Raw genomic sequence first — 25,371 nt, 5'->3', positions numbered from 1 at the left:
GCAAGTTAGTGTGGTGGGATAAAAATGGGCTTCGTTCCCCACTTTGTGTCGTGGGGTAGGAGAATATCAAATGGTTACCGGTTATCCTGGACTGTCGTATGTGGAGCACATGTACGGCATTTGTCGAACGGTGATTAATATCCGTCGGAGTGTACAGGATAGCGGGCTACAATAAGTCCGAAAGGCCGAAGGAAATAACGTGTGAAATTACATCGTGACAAAGCATTTTTAGTTTCAGGTCAATTTATAACCTCTATCGGAGGACATTTAAGCACGACAAGTCCTGGGAATTTGGAATCTGGCGTAATTATTCAAATACTCTGGTGTAGCTTAATTTACATTGGCTTCGTAACTTTTCTTCAATATCCAGCCATTTGAACAAACAACGTTAGTGTATCAGTAGCAATTTGGCTATGAAATGCAGGAACTTAAAAAAACGATCTGGACAAAGTCGTAATATGGCGGTTCGTCGCAGTGCGTCCTATTACAGATTGCAAACTTCCCTCTACTGCCCTACAAGCATAAACTAAATGCTCGATTACCAATGACAGGCACGTCCTTTCTGTAGTCAGCATCACTCCACACGGTTCATCATGCTGATGGCAGTTCCAAAATCCGCAGAGGAGCTGAGGGTGCGATGTAAATCCCACGCACCCAACCGTCCAAACTGTTTCGTCTGGATAGTAACCCTTGCCGATAGGAAGTATGCCAGGCGCGTATTCGATTCGTGAGAAACTCCTCGAAGCTGGTGAAGAGGAGTAATTGTTTTTACTACACGGCTCATCGTAAATGGCGTCAACCAACCGCAATATCCCCAGGCCCCGAATGTCCTCCACAAGGACACCACTGAAAGCGGCACGGCTCACCGATCGAACAGATTCGCAAATTCGGCTCACGAACCAAGCGGCCGACACAGTTCGATACGATTTCCATCCGAAATCTTGATGTCAGACTAAAACGGTTTATTGTTTCAGCCTCCGATTCTCCCCCTTTCCTCCATGTGCCATGCGGGTGACGAGGGATTGTGATGCTTAATTTGAATTTATTATCCAACCAATAGTCATCACCGCCGTACGACAAGAAGATGCTGCTGCTGCTGCTGCTGCTGCAATGGTATCCGTCGCAGCGACTGCCAAAAACATTCAAACACCACCGCAATCTCAATCCATCCATGGAGATGCCGATGACAACGACCGTACCATGACAACTCTTCTGTCACCAATGCGACCAGGATCGGCGACTCCGGGCTGCTTTTATCATGCTGGGGAGTTTCGCTTTTTACCTCCCCGATCAATCTGACAAGCGGCACATTTAGTTGTCACATTTTCGGTTCATCGGTTTCGTATGGGTGGGGTGTGACCGAAAGTTGTACGAGAAGTAGTAAAGGTCACGCCGGCGTGTCTCCAGCGTCCAACAACGGCGTGCCAACATTCAAGCCCGCAACACCACAAACTTAAGCAGATCGTGCTCAAGTAGAAAAAGGGATGCTGGTCATCTTGAAACTCCATCCCCATCGTCGATCGATGGCCGGCGGGACTGAGGCTGCATGGTGGAAGTGGGTGGTTCAATCCTTTGCCATTCCGTGCCATTCATCGATACCGCAGTGTCATCGTGCTAGCATTCCTCCTCGTACTTCTGTATCCTCGTTCAGCTCGAGCGCCTTTCGACTGAACATTCGACTGGAGGAGCATGTAGAGGGAGTTTCCATTTTCTTTCCTTCCTCCCGTCCAAAGTTGGCGACAGATGGCTTCGAGGAATGTATTGCTGGTTGCGTACGTTTAGTAAGCTGCGTATGAGACGACGTGTGAAGAAAACCAAAACGAATCGGATTTTTTTTCAGTCTAGCCCTTCAGGGTAATTTTTTGTTGGTCTCACATTTTTGTTTGCTGGCAGGCGATTATTTTACGAATTGATTACATCAGCGTTTAAATTGACTATCGCATATGCCACACATTCGCATCAGGGTGAAAAGGATGCTTTAAACGTCATTGTTGCATAGCTTGGTACGATAAAGAAACGGAAGTATTCACTTTATCCGATTCTCAGAACATATCCTTAACTTCTTCATTTGTTCACAAGCGCATAATCAAGCATTATCTTAACTTTATTTGAGTAATGCGGGGTTTTACTGACGGGACTATAATTAAAACATATGTGCATACGTACCTTGATAACAGGTTACGTGCTTGGCACGGGATTGCTTTTGCCTCACTCACTTCGCATTTTACGCTTGATGGAGAATCAAGATACTACAATCAAAGATGATGAAAATAGCGATGGTGATAGTATTTCCCGGCGAGGCGAAAAACACCCTTTCGTCTAAAATGTTTCCCATGCTTAAAACAGGCGTTCAATCTACAGGCGTGCGGTTTCTAACAGGGTACAATAGTCAACCCTTTCGGGAGGGGGGCTCACTACATTCTCCTAAAGATAAGCCTTTGCGATGTCGTAAAACTGTTTGCTGCCGCTGCTTTCACCCACTGCCCGATTGTCCGTCCAGCCAACAACCACGCTAATGCCGTGGTTTATGAGCGGCTGGATCTTGAAAAATAGGATCTCTTTTTGTGTGGGACCTGTTTTCTCGCCGCCGGAGAAGTGATTCCCGCGCAAAGAAGACCCCGTCCACCGTGTCTGTTTTTTGCGTCATTTGCAATAATCCTCGGCTGTGTACCCTACGGGGTGGAAGAGCGCTTTTCGGGGTTGCTCCGAAACGGGGGAGATCAAGTGGCATGCCCGTTGAGGATGAAGCGCTTTATCGCGCTAAGTGGAACTTTCGTTTTACGAAAACGGAACACGTAGCTGGAAGTTTTCGTTGAATTGGGACGCCGCGACAGCAAACCATCTTCGCCTATCGCTCAAAACGGGGGCCTGTGCAAAAATCACAGCAAAATAAATCAATTTTAGCAAAAATGCGCTTAAATAGAGTGGATGCCAGTTGTTTTGCAGAGCTTATCGTTTGCTGCCATCGTTGCGTAAAGTCATCAAAACAGTGGATTAGAGGATTCGTTTTATTAAGTGCAAATACTGTTTAGCGATAGAATGCAATTATATCATCATAAAACAATTGAGCCATGCTAATAAAACTACCGATCAACACAGTCTGAGAGGGCCACAAATTAAAGTTCGTACTGTTGCCTCGATTGGCTAGACAGTGCCGTAGAAAACACCTTCTAAATGGTAGAATAGAATAGGAAAAGTATAAAAAGACATCGTATCCCCCACTTCACTTGTTTCTCGTCGATTACAGCAGCAACTGTTTGCTTATTCTTCGATTCGTGTCTCCGTTTGGCGTTTTTTTGTTGTTTGCCAGGGAGCTGGTAATTCAATTCAATGAACTTTGCGATCAGCAATACGGCCAGGCCGTTCTTTATGAATAAAAAAAAAAAAAAACTTTGCGATCAACGACACAACGATCCATTCACTCATCATATGGTCGAGTTCTTCCTTCATTATCAGCTGAGACACTGGGATATTGTGTATTTTGCTGTCTTGAAGCATGCGTATGGTGGTTTTCGGTTCATTAATTCCATCCCTATCTATTCGCTTTTGCTGCTGGGCAGAGTTTCACCCAACGCTCCAAGAATATGACTCCGACTCGACGACGTCTTGTGGGCGTTATGGAAAAACAGTTCCCTCTAACCGAGTAAAACTCTCAACATGCTTCTAAAGGAAAACCTGGCAGGATGCTCATGAAGAACATTTACACTCACACTGATATACAAAATGTGTTGAATATGAACTCTGTTATGAACTCTGCTCCCTTTAGTACCGGGTGGATGTACATGAGTACAGAGTATGGTGGGTGTGATGTACAGAGTAGGAATTGTTGAAGATCAGAAGTCAACGATCATAAGGAGTATGGAAGAGGATTGCCAACCACTTACTCCCGGAGCAGTCACAACACAGTTAACGCAACTAGCAATTGGACAAATAAGCTAAATAATAATGCAAAGCAAAAAAAACAACGATTCTTCCATACCAGCCAGCAACAGCATCTTCCTCGACCAATTCTTGCCAATCGCAGCTACATCCTCTTTCACCAGAAAAAAAGAGACGCTTCTAAGTTTACGCAGACAAGTGCAAGAATTTAAGAGGACTCACGGAGAGCAAAAAAAACGACAAGAAACAGGAAAATCCAAAATGCCACAACAGATGGTAGATTTATGCCCGTAAATACACATGGTTTTGTGGTTGGCGTTACGCAGAAAGGCTGAAAAAATGCGAACATAAAATTATACTCGGCGTATATAATTTCGTTTCGGAGCAACAGCAGCGACAGCATACTCATCGGTGTCTTACAAACACGGGCAATTTAGTTATTTTTTTTGCTGTGGAATCACTGGCAGCTTCTTTTTTGTGAGTGCTGCACTGTATGTCTCATCGTCCCTCAAATTCGGCCTACTGGTAAACAACGGTCGGCTTCTGATTGAGCACAGTGTTGAGGCTACCGAAACTTGTTGAAAGTTTTAAATAGTCGGCGAGGACTTTTTGCATACTCCTATTTTGCATCCTTAAGGTAGTCCAGTCGTTGATGCACCTCTCTAGATCATCTTTCCCTGAGGCACAGTATCACGCAGAACACCGCTTTGATTTCCCTCGTACATGATCGTACGCCACTGGCACTGAACATACTTATTATGGTAGTGAGCATCAGCAATCGTGAGGTGCGTCAGCCGATGGTTGGTGTCGTATCGATTGCGGTTTGGAATGAAGATAGTAAAATAAATAAAACTCTCCTGCCACCACCTTACTGGCTGGACGGTTAAAAGCAGAGCACCGTGCACCGTATTTGTCTGGCTGGCATCAAGGTGCAAAACCGCATCCATAATGACCAGATGCCGTGTGACCACAGCCTCTGGTACGTCTGCGTCGGTTGGCTCTGTTTCTGCTTTCTTGGCCCAACTTACCACCCGGTTTGGGATATGCGCGATGTATGAAAATGGCAATAAAGCTGTGGGGCAGTTCTGTTCTGTTTTTTTTTATGCTAGCTCGTGTACGTGGTTAGTGATGGTGGGTGGGTACCGTGGAAGTGTGCGCTGAGCTCTGTTTCCGATCGGTCGCCCATTCGCGACTTGCACCCGCGCTCTTGTGACATTTCAACCACAAGCGCAGTTGCTGATCAAACATTTGTACGACCTTGTCAATCTACCGGCTCGTCATAGGACAGCTGGAGGCAAGGCACACACACGCTCACACGATCTGACACGGCAGGTGATATAAAATGTCGTCGTCAGCTCGCACACACACAAGGGCAATGTAAGACTCACGCGCATACTGCCCCTGCGATCGAAATTGTAACGCAGCATTAAAAAATAGAAACAAATGCGAGAGCGAACAGCGACAGCCCGCACACCTGTACCAACCCGATCACCTAGCTGCAGCTACTACGAGCAGTGGTCGAAACAAGGCGAGCAAAGCTCCATCTATCCGTCCAGAACTCGGACAAGTACGTACGTTCATCTGGCACTGGGTTGATTTGGCGGTTCGGTTCGGTTTCGTGCCGAAAGGATGACAAAAGGAGACCTTAATTGGACAGGTGTGGATGAACGAGTATGGGGAAACGAGCCGGAGGGAGAGGAAGCGGTAGAGCGAGAAGCAAAGCAGCGGAGAACGGAGCTGAGGTCAGGTGGGTCGCTGGACCGCCCAGTGGTAAAACCATTCGCGTATGCGCACGCGCCCGTCTGCGCGCTAATGAGTGGCCTTTTATTGGTGGTATCGAATGGAGGGATGGATGGTTGAATGATGTTGGGGCCTCGCGCGCGCTCGCGCTGTTCCTTTGAGCCCCCGGTGGTCGTTCTGCGCGGTTTATAACCATTATCATTAAAACCACAAAGACCCCGAACCGCTGCTTGGACTTGGACGGGACTTACCGCGGGGAGGGTTGCATTTTTTGGGAGGCTTTGTTTCGCCAGAGTCCATACAGTGCGAAAACATAATCGAGTCGTCGGTCGATCTACCGGACCCTGCCCGCGCCCCCTGCATCCACTCGCATCGCAGGCTCAGGGTCCCTATCCGTCCCTTTGACGGCTGTTGGCCTTCCCGATCGAACGAAAATACTATACCGTAAACCCGTCCACTACAACAAAAAACAGCATCAGAAACAACAAACCTGAAACTAGACGTACGCCATTTTTGACCCCAATTTGTGTCGTTTGCGCGTCAAGTTGCGCCACGAGCACCTGGCGGAGGGGAGGTGATAGAAGCCTTGTGCCCTCGTTGGTGGGTGTTAAGGATGTTGGGCAAGGAAGAGAGAGAGAGAGAGAGAACCACGGGAAGAGGACCGCTACACAAAAAACTGTTGCTGTTGCTCACACAAATATTCACTGCTGCATAGATCAATCTATTGTTGACACCGGCATGCTTCTATAGGGTAGGAGGCACCCCAGCGGAACCTGGTTGGAGGTGGGAAAATATGGAAAAGGAAAGCACCTTCACACGGGCCGACTTGATTCGTTGAGGTTGTTTTCGTTCTTCTCCACGTCCTCGAGGATCTTTTTTGGCTTCCTTCGCTTTATTATTATTTTGAAGGATTAATAAATTCAATACACCTTCAGCCGCGCTCGGCCGGTCATCACCGTTGATCGACGTGTCTATGGCCGGTGGCAGTCTCTCTTGGCTGATGGTGGTGGGTCAGCAGATTCCCCCCCCTCTCCTCCCTATACCCCCACCACCACGCTTCTTCGCGCTTCTCCTTAGTCAATCTCTTTCTCTTAGAGAAACCAAAACAACAGGTGTTTGATTAATCGAAGATAAAAAGGAACGCCAGTGGAACAACGCAGCGCAAAGCCACCACGCTCATCAGAGTGGCCTTCTCTTCGCGCTCTGCTTTGTCCGCCTGTCCCGGCCAGCGGTCTCCCTGGTTCCGTTTATCTTTCCCACCCGATTCCAACAGGTTGCGGGTGGATGTCTTGTTTCGCGGTCATTCTCCCATCGAAACCTGCTGGCCCGCCGATGGTCCCGGTTGGCAAGGGAAACCAGTTCAGGGAAAGATGAGAAGATGATGGTGATGATGACGATGGTTAGTTTTATGCTGTGTGTCGTTGTCGTCTTCAATCGCTTGGCCGTTCCTTTTGCTTTCCACTTCGTAAACGCTTTGTTTACAAACTGGGATACAGTTGTACCGACGTATTGTTCGTGCTCTCAGCACTCACGGCAACACACACACACACACACGTTTCATCGAGCCTGGTTTCTTGGTATTGTACCATTGGGCAAAGTGTGTTCGCGGTCGAGTACCGCAGGTCCGGCAGTTTCCAATCGTAAAAGCTTACATAAAGTGGCCGGGTTTGTTGCCTGGTGCGATCTATGGTTGGTGAAGTCTTTCATTTGCACTTCATCGTGAGTGAAGGCATCTTTTTGAAATGTTCCAACAATTTGATTAGTCCCCTGTCTGGTTACTGTCGCTTATTGCACATCCTAACTGTCCAGGTGACAGCGGTCATCTGGATCTCAAAATTGTTAATTGGGCACCAAGCGATAGGAGAGCGATAGGAGTGCGAGAGGAGAGAGAGAGCGTGAGAACGGTGTCGTGATCGTCGCAGGGTCAGATTAGTCGAGATAGCGCAGGCCTAGTGATCGGACCCGTTTTTGAGTTTGAATAAAGTGACAAACTACAAAACCGCCGAACTATTATTTTTGAACGGAACAATTCTCAAAAACGGCCAAGTATAGTGCGCTAAAGACGCGGAAAACAGGACATAGAGACTATACAATCCGTGTGCGTTGTGTGCTTAGGACAGAGCGTGGCGTTTTTACCAGCACGTCGGTAAAATATAGTGCGTCGTCGTGTGCGTTGTGTAGATAGTGCATAGCGTTAACCAGTGCGTCGGACAACTGTACAGAGTGTCGTCGTGTGCGTCGCGTAGTTCAGAGAAGTGCACAGCGTTTTACGAGCACGAAGGGAATGTATAGTGTGTCCGTGTGTGCGTTTGTGTAGCTTAAGGAAGTGCACATCGTTTAACGAGAACGCTAAGGAGCAGTACATCGGGTCGTCGTGTGCGTTGCACGGTTTGAAAAAGTGCACAACGCTTACCAGGTCGTCGTGAAAAGTACAGAGTGTTCCGCGTTGCGTTCGTGTATTCTAGGAAGAAACACGTGCAAGCGTGTACATTCGTGTATCGTGGTTGTGTGCGCTCGCAGCGTGAAGGTGTACAGCGTTTACCGGTACGCCGGACAAAGCGTATTGTGCCGAGTGTGAGTTCGTGCCTTTCTAGGAAGAATCGTGTTTGAACAGGAATCGGAGTGGCGTGCGCTGCGCAGCTTGAAAGTGTACAACGTTTACCGATGAAAGCATTGTGTGTCGTTTTGTGTGGACATTGTTAGTTCGTGCGCATCGTCAGGTATTTCGGCAGAAAACGTTTGTGTCCGTTTAGTTTAAACAATGCCGAGAGTACGGAGATCTACAGCGAAGGTGCAGGAAGCTGATGCTCAGAAGATGGATGAAGTTGCTGTTAACGTTTCGCGAGAACTCGTTGATGAGAACAATGATGGTAACGTTACGATTTTAGAGCAACTGATCGTAGCTGAGAAATCCAAGCACGCTACCGAAATGGCATTGCGAAAGGAGCTGATTGAACTGAAAAAACAACATCAAATGGAACTACGGGAATTGCAGGAATCTTTGGATTCCATCACGGAAGAGAAACCGAAGGTTTCACGTCGCATAACAAAAGATCAAGCAGCGGCCAGGAAAACTATTTCTTTGGCACTTCCCAAGTTCTGTGGAGAACCAGATGTGTGGCCGTTTTTCATCAGCAGCTTCAAAACAACAACGGAAGAGTGTGGGTTGAACAATATCGAGAATATGAAGCGTTTGATGGATAGTCTGGGTGGAGAAGCATTGGAGGCTGTGAAAGGCAGACTCATCTTCCCTGATGCGGTGCCGGGAGTGATCAAGGAGCTGGAAAGTCGGTTTGGAAGACCAAGAAAGTTGCTAGAAAACCTGCTACGTAAAGTCCGCGAAACGCCTTCGCCTACAGACAATCATTTGGAGAGTTTTATCACGTTTGGGTTTAAAGTGAAGCAGTTATGTGACCATCTGGTAGCAAGCAACATGACAGACCACCAAAATAATCCATTCCTGGTAGAAGAGCTTATTGACAAGCTTCCTCCGAGATGCAAGGTGGAGTGGGTTCGTTTCAAACGTGACAAAGAGGGAAGTGTTATGGCAATTTTCGGAGAATACATTCAGACAGTGATCGACGAAGTTTCTGAAGTGACTGATTGTACACCGGTGAGCAGTCAGAAAGCAGGGAAGTACGAAGCTCTGAAACAACGCTCCAGACCAGTGAAATCGAATGCAGTCCAAATGCGCAACAACGTGCATGATTTGGAAAATAGTGGAGTCAACCAGCTCAAGATGACCTGTTGGGTGTGCAGCAACACAGGGCATAGCCTCAAGGAGTGTGACCAGTTTAAGGAGATGACGCTAGTCGATCGTTTCAAAACATTGGAGAAGCTCAAAATATGTAAGTTGTGTTTGTCCCGTTCCTGCCGCGGTAAATGTAAAATTGCTTACAAATGTCGGGTAGAAGGGTGTAACAGTAGACATCATACATTAATGCACTGTGCAGAGGAAGTTCTCCAAGTTCACTCAGAAACAGCTAGCCCTGGAACTGTCATCTATCGCACGATGCCGATTACACTATATGCGGAACGAAACAGTGTCGATGTCATCGCCTTTATCGACGAAGGGTCGTCGGGAACTTTGCTGGAAGCCGGAGTCGCCAAACGACTGAATGTTACTGGACCAACGGAACCGCTGGTTATCTCGTGGACGAACAGCATCAAGCGTGAAGAACATGATTCAAAGAGATTTTCGTTGAAAACTTCAGCCCAGGGTTCGTCAGAAAGGTGGAATCTACTGAACGTTAGAACTGTATCAGAGCTGTTACTGCCTAAGCCAAAAAAGTCAGTAGCTGAAGTAATCAAGAAATATAAACATCTTTCAGACGTTCCAGTGCTAGACCACCCTAATGAAGCGCCATCTATGATTATTGGTCTGGATAACATAGATTTGTTTGCAGCTTTGGAAACTCGAATCGGCAACCGCGGAGAACCGATAGCTGTAAGGTCCAAGCTAGGATGGACGGTGTACGGTGTCGATGGATATCGTAAGGTGTATAACGTTCCCGTAAATATGCACCAGATCCAGTCTTTGGACAACAGACAGCTGCACGACATGATGAAACAACAATACCAGCTGGAAGAGCTTCGCAGCGATAACTACAACCCGCCAATAGCGAACGAAGAACAACGAGCTAGAGATATCCTAGAGAAAACCACGTGTCGAGTAGGAGATCGGTTTCAAACGGGACTGTTGTGGCGTGATGATGTTCGAGAACTTCCCGAAAGCTACCCCATGGCGGAGAAGAGAATGCTACAACTGTCCAGAAAGCTCAGTAAGAAACCGGATCTGAACACTGCGGTATGTCGGATGATACAAGAGTATCAAGACAAAGGATATGCTCACGAGCTAGCGGAGTCGGAGTTAGTCGAAGGCGCCTATGAACCGGTATGGTATTTACCATTGAACGTGGTACAACATGCAAAGAAGCCAGACAAGATAAGACTTGTTTGGGATGCTGCAGCATCAGTAGATGGAGTATCTTTAAACTCTCTACTGCTTAAAGGACCGGACATGTTGGTCCCGCTTCCGAAGATCATCTGTAAATTCCGTGAGAAACCCATCGCGTTTGGAGGGGACATCAAGGAGATGTTCCATCAGCTACGGATTTGTGAGAAAGACAAACATGCTCAGCGATTTCTATTTGGAACAAAGCCCTGCGGAGCACCTCGTGTGTACGTGATGGACGTTGCGACCTTTGGTGCTACCTGCTCGCCCTGCTCAGCACAGTACGTGAAGAACCTGAATGCTCGGGAGTTCGCCGAACAGTTTCCCGGAGCAGCGTCAGCAATCATCGGGAATCATTACGTGGATGATTATTACGACAGTGCAGACAGCGTTGGCGAAGCGGTTGAGTTGGCGAAGGATGTGAGGTACGTACACTCCCGTGGAGGGTTCCACATTCGTAATTGGGTTTCAAACAGCATGGAGTTTCTGGAAGCTTTGGAAGAGCGGAACGCGACATCAACTCTTCGCTTTACGGATGATAAGGAGTCAACATTCGATCGAGTGCTGGGAATATGCTGGAAACCTCAAGAAGACGTCTTCTGTTTTGAAGCCACGACCGAGATGGAATTGAGCAAGTATGTTACAGGTACCATCCGTCCTTCGAAACGTGTCGTATTGAGTGTAGTAATGGCTCAATTCGATCCGATGGGTTTCATCACACCAGTAACAATACGAGGAAAGATGCTCATACAAGACCTCTGGAGATCGGGATGTGATTGGGACACAGCGATAGATGCGGAGTCACATGGGAAGTGGATGTTGTGGATCAAATCATTAATGAGTCTAAAATCGTTGCAGATACCACGATGTTATTTCGGAGACTCAAGATCCCAAGACGTATCAGACATCCAGCTTCATGTCTTCACAGATGCCAGCGAGACGGCCTTTGGATGCGTGGCTTACCTAAGAGCAATCGTGCATGGCAAAGTATGCTGTACGTTGGTGATGAGTCGGTCGAAGGTTGCACCCCTTAAACCATTGTCAGTACCGCGTTTGGAGCTTCAAGCGGCGGTGCTGGGTGTTCGACTGGCGAAAACCGTTATCGAGTCCCATCATCTGGTTATCTCAAGACAGTTCTTCTGGACAGATTCCAAAGTGGTGTTGTCCTGGATAAGATCGGATGTGCGACGTTACAAACAGTTCGTGGGACTGAGAGTAGGAGAGATTCTCAGTAATAGCAGCGTAGAGGATTGGAGTTGGGTGCCGTCGAGTGAAAATGTAGCAGATGTAATCACTAAATGGGGAAAGACCAACAGCCCCGTTGATGAGAGTGTATGGATACATGGACCTGCATTTTTGAGCAAGAACGAAGACGAATGGCCGCCTCAACAGAAGCCGGAGCTTAACACCGCGGAGGAGATACGAGTACACTTGCTGATACATGACGTGATGGTACCTGGAGCACTTATAGACGCCAGTCGTATTTCCAAGTGGACGGTGTTGGTGCGTACCGTGGCGTGTGTACTGCGATTTATTTCGAACTGCCGCAGGAAAGCAAAAGGAGAACCCCTCGAGACGTTGCGAGCGACGGAGAATCATCTACGACTACTATTGAACGCAAAGGTACAAAGCCGGCGAACCCCTCTTCAGCAAAACGAGTACGACAAGTCTGAGAAGCTATTGATGAGAGTAGCACAATCTGAATGCTTTGTAGACGAGATCAAGGTTCTGACTAAGAATATGGGTCGCCCCTCAGAACAATGGATGAGCCTCGACAAGGGTAGCCCACTCTATAAGCTATCTCCATTGCTAGATGAGGACGGACTTATACGGATGGAAGGACGAACTGAGCAAGCCAAGTTTCTTCCGTTTAGTCTACGATTTCCGGTGATCTTACCAGACAAGCATCCGATTACAGAGTCCATCGTGCGTCATTACCACGAGAGAAGTGGTCACGGCTACCGCGAAGCAGTAAAGAACGAGCTCCGTCGAGCGTACTTCATAATACACCTAGACGCTACAGTTCGGAGAGTATCATCGGCGTGTGTGTGGTGCAAGGTGCACCGGAACCGTCCGAAGGTGCCGAGGATGGCACCCTTACCTGTTCAACGTCTAACGCCTTTTTTAAGACCTTTCAGCTTCACTGGAGTTGATTATCTCGGACCGTTTACCGTGACCGTTGGAAGACGTTCGGAGAAGCGCTGGATAGTGCTGTTTACCTGCCTGGTGGTCCGAGCCGTCCATCTCGAAGTTGCCAATGAGCTGACTACGCAGTCCTGCATGATGGCCATCCGACGTTTCGTCTGTCGTAGAGGCTGGCCAATGGAATTCCTGTCGGACAACGGCACCAATTTCCAAGGTGCCAGCAAGCTGATAGTCACCGCGATCGATGAGGATTGTGCTGATCAGATGACGAATGCTAGGACCAAATGGACGTTCAATCCTCCAGCAGCACCCCATATGGGAGGGGTGTGGGAGCGTCTCGTGCGGTCGGTGAAAGACGTTTTGAAGGCCCTTGACGATGGGCGACGCCTTACTGACGAGATTCTGCAAACCAGCGTTCTGGAGGCCGAAGACATCATCAATTCCAGACCGTTAGTAACAGTGTCGCAACATGGAAGTGACGAAGAGACACTAACACCTAACCATTTTCTGCGTGGAGTGCATGGTAGAGACGAACGCGTCGTCCCCCCTACTAACCCTAAGATAGCGATGCGTGATACATATGAGAGGTCCCAGCAACTTGCAGATCTAATGTGGGAAAAATGGGTAAAAGAGTATGCTCCCACTCTGAATCAAAGGAAGAAGTGGTTTGGGGATAATCGATCGCTAGGAGTAGGTGACTTAGTCTATGTGGTAGATGGCAAATGTAGAAAGCAATGGGTGCGGGGAATTGTTGAAGAGGTCATAAAGGCAGGAGACGGACGGGTACGCCAGGTTTGGGTACGCACACAGAACGGAAGGTTCAAGCGAGCAGTACACAATCTTGCTGTATTGGAAGTAGAGTAAAGGGTAACGCCAGTAAGGATACACTGGGTTACGGGCGGGGGGATGTCCAGGTGACAGCGGTCATCTGGATCTCAAAATTGTTAATTGGGCACCAAGCGATAGGAGAGCGATAGGAGTGCGAGAGGAGAGAGAGAGCGTGAGAACGGTGTCGTGATCGTCGCAGGGTCAGATTAGTCGAGATAGCGCAGGCCTAGTGATCGGACCCGTTTTTGAGTTTGAATAAAGTGACAAACTACAAAACCGCCGAACTATTATTTTTGAACGGAACACTAACTGTTGAAGACTTTCTCAAGAAGAGTAATTCGATTATCTCTCAGAACTTTTTGAAGAATCTGGTCCTGTGATGTCGGCGTTACGGTTGTGATTCGTATCTTGACTGAAATGGTCCTCCCTTTGGCAGGAAGTTACTATGTATCAAATATAAGTCTAGTCTAATCTTTGTAAGTTAAACTTGACCAACTTGGAGGGTAAACCAAAACGAGAGGATCCTTCGCGCTTCAATAGATACTTGCATTTGTTGCAGACTTTTAGCAACGTTATAGCATTTAAGTATTAAATTTCAAAATCTCATTTCGTGATACTGATTTGAACGTTTTCATCTACTCTACAACCAACCGACGCCAAATGGCTCAAAAATCACGAACAATTCAAAACTAGTCCCAAAACGGAAAACCTGTTACTCCGACTTCCATGTATGGCCTAAACGCGTTCCTAGATTTTACCTCCAGGATCCGTTTTGACCAAAAAACCCGACCAATCGGCGTGAAATGAAGGAACCTGTACCTGTAAAGGGTAGCGCGAAGTCAAACGTAATATTATTAATATATCATTGTTCGGCCTAGACACCTTCCACGACTCACGGTGGAGGCGCTACTTTTTAGTGAATTTGGCAACTGCTAAAGGAAACACTACAGCCATCCAACCCCCTACAAGCCAAGCCTCGTGTTTGTGTTGGGGGTGGTAACTCCATGTGGTGCGTAAAAGCCTCGAACCACTCCAGGCACTGTCTGTCGACGGCAAAGGCTCCGGGTGGCTTGTAGCCCAACAAGGCCTGCCAACCGCGCGATCTCCGCAGTCCAGACAAGAGCCCTCGCCCATAGATGGATTGTTGATTTTTTCTTCACTTCAACAACGGGCGGCCACTCTAACGCGCCCGTCCGCGGTCCGCGGTCAACCCGGTCGTGGTTGATGGGCTTGCTTTTCGACTGTCTAGCTTTTTTTTCTATCTCGTCTCCTTTTATTTCTATGCCATCAGCGCTTATTGGTGTGTTCCACCTACACCGTCTTCATTACCGATCCTCATTCCACGCGGGGCCAAAAGTCTTATCCCGATGGCCTCTTCGGTTGCGGGTTGGTACCCTTTTTTTTCTCGTATTACGCACTCTAGTCTTCCGAGCTCACACTATTCGTCTATCTTTCTCTGTCCACAGGTATTTCGCTCTCCCTCTGTCTATCTCTCACTGTCTCTCCCTCGCTCCCACTGCTCCCATACATCTGCCTTGTGGCACGTCAAGATGTTAAAGCCTTAGAGACAGGTTCTTCCCCCAATCCAGCTCATCACATTCTTCATATATAATGCGTCGGAAGGTTTTTTTTATCCTCCTTGCCGGGTTAGTTGAACAATTCCTCAAATTTATTTCCCCTTTTATTTTATTACACCCTCACATAGATTTTACCCCGTTCTTCCGCTGCCCGTTCCGTCTACCTCAGGCAAAAAACAATAAATGATCTTGCTTTTGCCGTTGGTTTTACTCTCTATTTCTTTCTCTCCTCTATTGATGCCTTTAATGCTAATCGTCTGTTTTTGATTTTCGTAAAGCGATTAACATTTTATTCGCTGATTTGATGTTATTCATAGGAAATGCCGCTATCGGCGATTTTGTACTGGTTTAGAATTAACATATGTGGAAATTTTAATCACTGATGTGTGATAAAATCGAAGTTATGATCGAAAGTTTAACATCAGTAGTCAATTTCGCACTGTTTCTACTTCTGTTTAAATTGAATGTTTTCTCAAACTCAATGTCTTGCTCAGGTTTGAGATTTGAGATTAAAATTGTATTAATACTAGCATTGGTACTTTATTCGGCAATTTCAAATCATCGAACTTTTATCACGCTATCTACCTGTCCTCTCTTAAGTGAAACTACTTGAATCCCTCTATCTTTTCAATATCCCACAGTTTTGTACTGCTCACAATAAACATGTGAGAAAAGAAAAGAACCATAGACGAAACCAGTATAGCTTCCTTTACCACGTAACGTTTTCTGCACCGAGCTCTAGTCCAGTCAAGTGAGTAGAAGAAAAGCGAAGCCCAAAGAGACTTCGTGGAAGTATGCCCCAAGATGCTGCGAATGTTTATTCTGCCGTTTCGCTGTCGCCCCCTTGGTACACCGGATCCGCACCATCGGATTAGCATATTTATTGCGTTTTAATAAAAATTTATGTTTCGGATAATCATTGGGACAGAGACCTATCGGCGGGTCCCTGGGGATTGCATCGGGTCTCTCCAGCCATGGCGGAACACACGCCTTTTCATTTCCTCTCGCAGGCTTCTTTGTTTTGTTATTAATTACATAGAGTTTTTATTTATGTGTCGTTCGGGTCAAATGGCCGTTTTCTTCCGGTCGGTGCTAGATTCTGTGTGCGGGTGGTTTTCCTCTTTCGCTATGACGTCTCCTTCTCTCGGGACGATTTTACTTTGCCTCGTGCAACCTGCACAGTCTTGTATGAAACAGTTAGGGAAGGCATTGATCAAACCTGATCGGTTGTTGTGTAAGCAATGAATATCATCAAGTTAAGAGCTTTAGAAATGTGTTATTCGTCGTACACCGTTATCATAGCTGATGCTTGTAGGAGTTGTGCAGTAAAATGTGACAATCAGCTACATTGTAGACTGTCCCTATAAGTTTCAAATTGGAAACGAGTCCACCAAGAATACTATAGGTTTGGACAAGAAAATTTCTCCTCATCCTACGATACCTCATTCATAGACTTGGACGAGTGAGAGTTGGGACAACGGTCATAAAGTTTCAAATTGAAAGAGATGAAACCACCCGCGTGAAATGAAAGAGATAGAGGCTACAAACAGCTGCCCCTTTGAGTCTTAACAAGAACCAGCTCAGAAAGCGAAAACCATCACTCGGCCGAAATTTGATTAGTTAAACTTGTCAAAACTGTTATACTCCACCTTTCAATCACTTGATCGATAACTTTCCATCACTAATTTTGCTCCCCACACGACCTACGATCTTCCGTGCTGGTCGAAGTTGAGTAACTATTGCTATCCGTATTCCCGCCTGTGAGACCCGAAGGTAGCTTGAGTCTGTGGTCCGAATATCTGAGGGCTGTTTTTTTTTATTAATTTTGGGTAAGGTAGCGCCATGTCTACTTGTGCTTTCTTTCTTCCTGTTCATGTTGGACGCTTTTAGTCGGAAAGATTTGGAAAATTATTTCTCCTCCCTGTCCGGTACACTTCTTCGAACTATTGTTTACTCGCTCGGACCGTAGATGTAGGAGTAAAAATGGCTTGTCCGCGAAGGCATGGTTCGAGGATTCGATCCGTGTCTGGCCTTGGTTTTGGAGTGTGGCGTAAGTAAATTAATTTTTCATCAGCTACGCTCATCTCGACTCGCACGTCTCCCAGGTATGCATGTGGATGCTGGCAGCTCCATTGATTGTGTGCTGGTGGCTTCGCACAGTACGAATCGAGGGTTGTATTTGTTGCGGTCGTTGTTGTTTGGTGCCAGCGGCTCAGGGATGGTCCCTAGCCCGTTCGCCTGTCGATGGACGGGGGAGAAGGAAGATGAGACGCAGAGCCCGCTCAAAAGGCCCCCATAACGAAACCTAATGCTTTTTGACCGTGGACCGTAAAATAGATCACTAATCGACCACACATCCAACGCGAAGGAAGCTGCCAATTGCTCGAGGGAGGCCAACAATTTTCGGCGAATCAAATCACCATACATTGATCCGAATATTACGATTCCATTTTTTTTTATCCGAGGTGAAAAAATAATCTTCACTCGCTCATCAATGGGTGATTTTTAACAAGGTCCGTTTTTTGGTACTTTTTGGCATCTATCTCGATCGAACGATCGATTCATGGGCTTCGCTTCGTCTGCACCTTACCACCACAAATGACAAACGAAAACTACTGCTTGGATGAAATTTAAATGTGGTACACATATAATTAAACAATTACTGCACCAACGCTTACATTCAATTACATTCAATCAGAGTTAGAGTTGGTGAAGTGAAGAATATTTAAAAAAGTACTGCCGAAAGAAGCGGTGAAGAAGCATATTCATTCATCATGAAAATTGGTACTCTACAGTTCAATCTTACGATAGCCTGAGTGTATTGATTTCGTACGTTGAGTTTCTTTCAATTTGAAATATTTTTAGGATAACATTTTTTATCTACAATCAGATCGTTATTTCTAGGTCACTTAGTTAGTATAAATTCTTGTACAATTTTTTCAAATGCGATTTAATTTTTATCATCTACTTCATGAACGAGGTCCAAATGTACTTTCCGTAAACACGGACAATGATCATCTCTAAGCAGCCACATTAATAGAACGTGTTACCTCCTAACCAGTAGGGCCCATAAACGATCGTTCATCTTGTTGTGTGTTTCACACGCACGTAACGATTGCCGCGGTATCGCTACATAGCTACAATTTTTTATCATTCTGGTTGATGCGGGTGTTGAAATGGGACGCGAGGGAGAAGCAAAACTAAAATGGGCTCGAAAGGCTCGCTCGCGGGGTTGTACCAACGAACATCTTACCATGTTTGGCGATTCATTCGGCCTTCTTCTTCCTCCACTGGTGAGCCGCAGCACACACAAAAAATCACACACCTCGACAAATTGTAATGATGCTTGCCGCGAACGTCCCCGAACCGCGAAGGGGCCATCGTGGCCGCCGTACAGAGTGCAGTGAGCAAGAAAAATGACCAGATACAAATCATCGTTCGCTGCGCGTTTATTGTCGGTTTCGATATTTCCGCATGTGGCCACTAGTGGAGCATGTGTCTGAGTGTCTGGGTGTGTGTGTGTGTGTGTTTCGTTTCTTTACTCGTTCCGGCATCTTTCGACACTCTCGGTCGTCGTTCATATTATTAGCAAATTAGAAATGAATTTGCTGCCAATGAACGCGTTTTCGTTGGCGTCAGCAGTGCCATTGAAATTAACTGCCTTTATTTGGCTAACTCGAGCGGAGCGTTTGCGGCTACTGGTGTCAAGAGCCTCCCGATGCCTTTGGACATCGATGGCCGAGCGCTTCCGTTCGGGTTTCCCAGCCAAGCACTGGCGATTGTCTTTCACCGGGCGTTAAAGGCCCCAAGTCGTCAGTTGTTTGGATAGAACGGCAGGAAGCAGGATTGTTGGCAACACTGTCGTTAAGGGTTGATTTATGGGCTCTTATTGATTTGGAAAACAATCAGCAAACGCGACGGACATATGATATTGGCAGTTTATCAAGGCGCATTAATATACAATAATAATCATGTTTATCAGAAAAATACTGGAGCCCTTGGACTAGGAAAACCTTCAGACTTTCGTTAAGTGGAAACTATCGATCCTTTGATCTCAGCCAAGACTCAGACAAGACTTCAAAGAATCAGGCTAATTTCTTCAGAGGATTAATCCTTGCGGTAGTATTGCAAACTGTCATCCGATATTTTTTTATACTCACATACATCAACGCAGATTTAAAGCATAGCTCATGCAAGTATGCTCACAGCTCAAGTATGAATAACTATCCTCTCTCTAGGTCTCATCAGTTTCGGATGAGTCATTATTTATGTTTGAGGAAGCACGCGTTCGGGAAGTTTTTCTAAAAATTGGAGCAATTTTTTCCCCACTGTTTTCAACTCAACCCCAGTGCACCATTCTCTTGTACATCCACAGCACCACCAAACAAAACTACTTTGAAGCGCGCTGTTTGAGCCACTGCGTTTTTTGTTACTGTGGCTTTAGTTTCAGCTTACATAGTTTTCTTCGCAACAAAATGAACTTACGTCCATTTAAGCTACCGCCATGGGTTTGACCACCGGAGGCAGGTGATGAATCTCAATATAGCGTGAAATTTTTAATACTTCCCTTACGACCGCTCGCGCAATAAGCGCCCAAATACGGTTGATGGTGCCTATAATTTCTGCTTCTGCGTGCGAAAGAGAGAAGTGAGTGAAATGAAACATCAAAACATTCCACCCACTAATCAAACCCGCAGCAAGAGGTGAACGAGGTAAGGAAGGAAGGGTGCAAGACGTTAAGCGATTTGTTGGTGTTGTTGTTGTGTTTTTTGTAAGCCTCTGAGGTGGTTCAAAAAATTTCCGTTTCGTTGGACGGAAAACGAAATAATCGATTTTAGTCGCGACCGACTGGACTTCGGTCCGAATAAGTGTTCGGGGCGTTTTAGGACTGCTCCGAAAGACGTCCACGGGAAGAGACTGAAAATGAGCCACACACCTACCCCAAAACCTCATCTAGTTCATTGTCGACACCGACGATGTCCGTGATGTCGTGTTGACCGACGTTGTCCGCTAATAGAGGAAATCATTAAAATTAGATAAATAATTCAAAAAACAACAGAAAAATGTGCTTTTGAGCCGCGCAGTCCAACGAAAACGTAGGTAGAAAAGGGTTTCTTCAAGGCATGCAGTAAAGAGGAAAAAGCAATAATTAAAAAGAAAACATGACAAATGCTACCGCGACAGCGAAGAGAGCTGAACGAAAAATACGATGGGATTTTATAATCCTTCACATCCTCACGCACCTATGCTGGCAGGAATTGTCCTCGGAACTGTCCATCTCTATCCGCCTGTCCTGTGTTTCACACCGTTCCGATCCCTTTCTTGACGTTCTACAAAAAAAAAAAACACCACTGACAATCCCACAAAACGGAAGCCAACCAACTTCACGACGTGTGGAGGTCATAAAATTGCCCCGCACAGGAAACACCAGCAACCGTCCGATTACATCCAGAACCCGAACAACCCGTCTGCCTTGGTTTGGCGGGTGTCTGCACCCCCGACAAGACACATCGTGGATCTAATTTAACGGGTAGTTTTATAAATATATTTTTTAATTACATTTAATATCGCATGCTCAGGTGCAGTAAACGAAACGGTACCATCACCTGAACGTGCACGAAAGCGCGATGCGAAGGTGTTGACGAGGATATATAACTACGGCCTGAGGGTGGGACAGATTTTTGAGGGTGAGCGGACTATTGCGTGCTGCTCCACATGGTCCGCACCACGACACAACGACGAGAACGATTACGAGAGGTGTTTTTATTTCATCTCACTTCATCTGCCAACTTCATAAAATTGGCCTCCTACGTGGTTTGGCGTGTATTCAATAGTGATTTCGATGTGAAGACTCACGCAGCTTTGCATGTACAGCATGAGCATCAGAATGACTGGTCAGAAAATTTACTCAACATTCGAATTATGTTTTGTGTGACAACGAAAAACCAGGCTATTTCTCGATGACCTAAGAGCACAGATAATAGGCTTAGCCATCTAATTTGATAGCGATTCTTTTGAATATGAAAACTCAATAACTTCGCCAAGCCTTCCGACTAATCGCCAAGGAGTTAGAGCCACAGTAATTGTAGAGATAAACATATGATAGGATCTGCCGGAGAATACCGAAGTATTGCCAATCGGTTTCAAATAACTGATAGGCTAATTGCTTAAATAAAGCCAGTAGACTAAAATTCAGAATATTACGTGTGTTGTTATGTGATTGCTACCATCGCGTGACATCTCACAGTAAGAGAGGTTTCCTATATTTTCTCGTATACTCTCTGCACTATGTGCAAACACTAGGGCTTGTGGGTGTCAATGAATCTGATATCTTAAATCTTTGTTTTGATGTTTGTTAAAAGTGGTCTCTTGATGATTGCTTAGCGGTTCAACCTTCCCTTACGCTCTAAGCGGGCATTGACGGGAATGTTGACGATTCACCGTGTCAAATCTCGCTACGATCATTGGTAGGGTACTGAGAAATGTTTAAAAGCCAATGACGTTAATTGTTTCAAGTAAAGGAGTTAATTGCACTTGACACCTGGTGTGACAGATGTGATTGTGGTCCCGTTCACGGTTCACTCAACGTCCTTTCCACGCTACGTCAACAGTTTCCGGATGTTACGGAACGACCTGTGTGAGTCGCTTCAAATGGGGTCATCATGGTGTGTAACGCTATGGTAATAAATGTCCAACAAGCAACAGGTCTCGGGCCTCGGCACCAGGTCCACCTCATGCACTGCCAGAGAAAAGAACCACGTTGATTCCAATCAGGCATGGGTGTGGGGCGACGCAAGTGGGTCTAATGACTTCGGAGTACGGTCCGCGTGCAGAAGCCCGAGCCAAAGGTGGGAAGGTTTTTGGAGGACGCGATTTGGGCAACACACCTGTCCAATGGATTCCAGCTACCTCAAAGATTAGCGACGAAACCCGTCCGAGAGTGGCCAATGATTTATAGTCGAGACATGGCAATAAATTTCACATTTCTGTGCTTCCCATCTATCGCCGCGGTGCTGAAACCATCCACCCGGTGGTATCTTCGTGAAGATTGTGGACACTAAGTAGTTGTACGTCTAAATTCCGATCCTTCAACAGGGCCGAACGTTAGTTTCCCATCGGAATCGTTGGTTCGGGACATTAAATTTGTGTCACATGGGGAACTCAGAACCGATGAGAACTGGGAGATGTTTTGGGGTATTTCGATTTTGGTGGTGAAAGTCTCGCGACCACTTCCTTCACGCTGAGCGCAGATAGGTACGGTAACTTCAACGACCGAACATCCGACCACACGACTGGGTCCGACTTCGGTAGGTTGGATTGAACCAGTAAAAGGAAGTGATCATTCGAAGAGATTGGTTGCTTCCCGGAACGGATTGACACTTTATGTAGCACCCGTTATCATGTTGGGTGAACTGCACAGATCACTTATGAGTATGTGCCTTCGTTCCGTATGTGCTTGAGATGTGCACAAGTCAATCGTAATCGTAGTTCCTCTCTCTCTCTCTCTCACGCTTAGTTAATATATCCGGATGGTGTCCTCTGATTCGGCACCATTCACCGTTCACACACGTGCCATGAAACAGCGTTGTTTAGTTTCTAATATTGCGATGACTCAAGACGCCATTAGCGAGCCACCTTCGCGTAAAAAAAAATACTTAAATGTACAAAAAATCAATTTCCGCTGACCAGTCCAGTTCACATGATCATGATCATCGGCAAATTGCTGTTGAGCGGTTGCGAGTCGACGCATCGAATCATCGACGCCTCCAGCTATCCCCAGTTGCGTTTCCCTAATCGCAGGTGGTCGAGACGGCCCGCAGTGAATGACCCAACCGATTCGCAGCGATACGTCCAAATTTCCAAATATTGGCACCACACGCAGCAGGCAGGGTTATGGTCGACTATCTGTTCCACGGATGCTGGCCACAGTTACGCAAAAGGCCAACAATCGTAAGCGAGGAAGATCTGTTTCACCTTCCCTGCAAACCATTGTAACCCGTTGACTCATCCCAGATACACTACCCTTTCATAATACACAATCTGACCATCGGCTTGTTTCGTACTACTGTGAGTGAAGGTATAATTTGTTCAATATTATCAAAGCGTCCAACCTCCCTCTGCTGACACCCGAACTTTATAATGTTTAGCTCGATAGGATGAGCTGTTTATTTCTAACGTGCCCATACAGTACATCGACAATATTCACATTTCTGTTTTCATTACGACTTTTTGTTGTTACGAAACCTCCAAGGTACGAATGAACACCTAGCAGTGTAAGCGTAATAAGTTCACTTAAAATAATCGATGCAAAAAAAATCAAGGTCTGATAAATCGATCGTTCAGCCCGATTGCTCGTTCAGTGTTACTCATATATGGTTTCGCTGGTACGGACGGCCACCATCTGTTCGCCCGTTTAGAGCTAGCTTCCACATCTCCGTTCGATCATCCGTTTATTTATTTCTTTTTCGTTTCGAATTTGAAGCTCCCCCTCTCCACATTTCTCAACTGGTAAACAATTATATCGTTTTATTTTAACTTTTTTTATTATTAAATTATTGCAATTCAATCACAACATTTTGATCGAAATAAGCCGAACAACCGAAAGAGTCTCACCACCGGTGGGCAGGTAGACAGCTATGCCTCGTAACACTGCGCTGGAAATGGCTGTGATGGGTTCAGAAATAATTTTTGATCGATCAATTCACTTCGATTACTGGCGCCAATTACTGCGGGTGGCTGATGCTGAGAGCGTACGGAGATGTAGAGGTTACATAATTACATTACGTTCCGATGCTGCTGCTAAACTAAACGAAATTTGTGTTCTGGACAAATGGTACAAAATAACTCACCACTCTAGAGTGACATATGGATGAGATTTGTTAGCATACCTTATGGTTCTCTTGTTTGGGTGTCGTTTTTTTTATTAAGGAATAGGTGTTAAACCTAGGTATTAAAATGATCGACAGGTGTTGGACTGTACGTCAACTTCTAATTCTTTTAAAGTTGCTTTTAGCAGAGCAATTTCTTAAACAATATAACTATATCCGTAATAGTTTCTGAACATTAAAGAACTCTCATGCACATCCACTTTAACATGTGAAAGAAATAGTTTTGACCATCATATGAAGGTTATTTCTTGTACACCCCTTTTTAATTCACTGTCGGATCTTCCAATTCGGCGGCGGAATTTCCTTTCAAACCTTTTCGTCAAGACGTCCTTAAAGGAGGAACAAAAAAAATTCAACCCCAAAGTATCCGGCCTTCATCAAAAGCTCTTTTGTTGTGGCATCCATCGCGTCCAAACATGTGATTGTGTTTTGGTGCAATCCATCCCAATGTTATTTTTATTGTGCTGCTTGACCAAACGAGCCAGGCTGGCATCTTGGTAGATGAGAACAAAATAATTCCATAGGAATTTCGATTTCGGGTTTCGGGCGTTTGGCAGCTTTCGATTACAAACCATTTCTCATCGTCGTCGATCATCAATCAGCCACCGGTAGCAATCATTGTTGTGCTGCTGTGGGTAGCCCTTGAGCTGCCGCGCAAAATGCATTACATGCCATCCCTGAGCAAAACCTCGGCCTTACCTACACCTGTATGCCGATGCCGCTTTTCACGCGCCGCGACGGAAGACAGAATGCAGTGTACATAATAGTGTCGCGATGGTCCGATATTTAGCCGTCAACGGCAGCGGTAGGTGCAGGAGCCTTCGCTTCGCTTTATCCCAGCTACACAAAAGATCTCACCCACAAAGGGGCGACGGCAGGCAAAACGATCATGACGCTGAAGCACGAGTGTTGCAAACTGTTACCATTCAGGCTACCCTCAGAAGTGCATCCGAGCATCGATTTCAAGTGAGAAGCCACAATGAGACAGCACGTTACCAACGGTTGGTATGATGCATGACCAGCCTCTAACATCCCACAACAGTAGCTGACTGTGGTTGGCAGTGTTATTGGATTTCGCTACTGTGATGCTGATTGTCTGGACAGAAGTTACTCGGGATTTTACGAACAGCAATATGCTAGTCCAGCCGTTCATTTAGCAGCAAGCCATAGTTTTTGGTCATTAGATTCAAACAAAGGCTTTCCAAAGTGTCTCTGGACATGATCTGCTTACACTAACGCAAAGAAATATTGCAAAATGCTTCCAAATGGTCGTCAGGAGCAAAGATACCGTCAAACATATTTGAAATAGAAGAACAAACATCACTGCAAAATGGCAAACTCAACACGTGCAAACAACTGC

At 46.0% G+C, this 25,371-nt stretch overlaps 2 protein-coding genes across 2 annotated transcripts in view; both read left to right on the top strand.

Annotated features, from left to right (window-relative positions):
• The window catches only part of LOC118509086 (zinc finger protein 8), an 80,157-nt gene that overhangs the window by 27,574 nt on the left and 27,212 nt on the right, over positions 1 to 25,371 (top strand). The gene's annotated exons all lie outside the window — the stretch shown is intronic.
• LOC118509085 lies at positions 3,404 to 11,681 on the top strand. The gene is made up of 2 exons (XM_036049217.1): positions 3,404 to 10,998; positions 11,432 to 11,681. Exons 1-2 carry the CDS (start codon positions 8,381 to 8,383, stop codon positions 11,538 to 11,540), a joined length of 2,727 nt encoding a protein of 908 aa, XP_035905110.1. The 5' UTR covers positions 3,404 to 8,380; the 3' UTR covers positions 11,541 to 11,681.

Source organism: Anopheles stephensi, chromosome 3, assembly GCF_013141755.1.
Source record: "Anopheles stephensi strain Indian chromosome 3, UCI_ANSTEP_V1.0, whole genome shotgun sequence".
In the NCBI taxonomy this organism is placed as follows: Eukaryota; Metazoa; Arthropoda; class Insecta; order Diptera; family Culicidae; genus Anopheles; species Anopheles stephensi.
Note: the sequence above shows the minus strand (reverse complement) of the source record. Positions and strands in the feature narration are given on the sequence as shown.

Bases quoted from the DNA above. Each gene is read 5' to 3' on its own strand.
- LOC118509085 (XM_036049217.1), top strand. From the start codon at position 8,381: ATGCCGAGAGTACGGAGATCTACAGCGAAGGTGCAGGAAGCTGATGCT. The intron at 10,999-11,431 runs GTACGTACACTC...AAATCGTTGCAG, and splicing joins GAGTTGGCGAAGGATGTGAG to ATACCACGATGTTATTTCGG.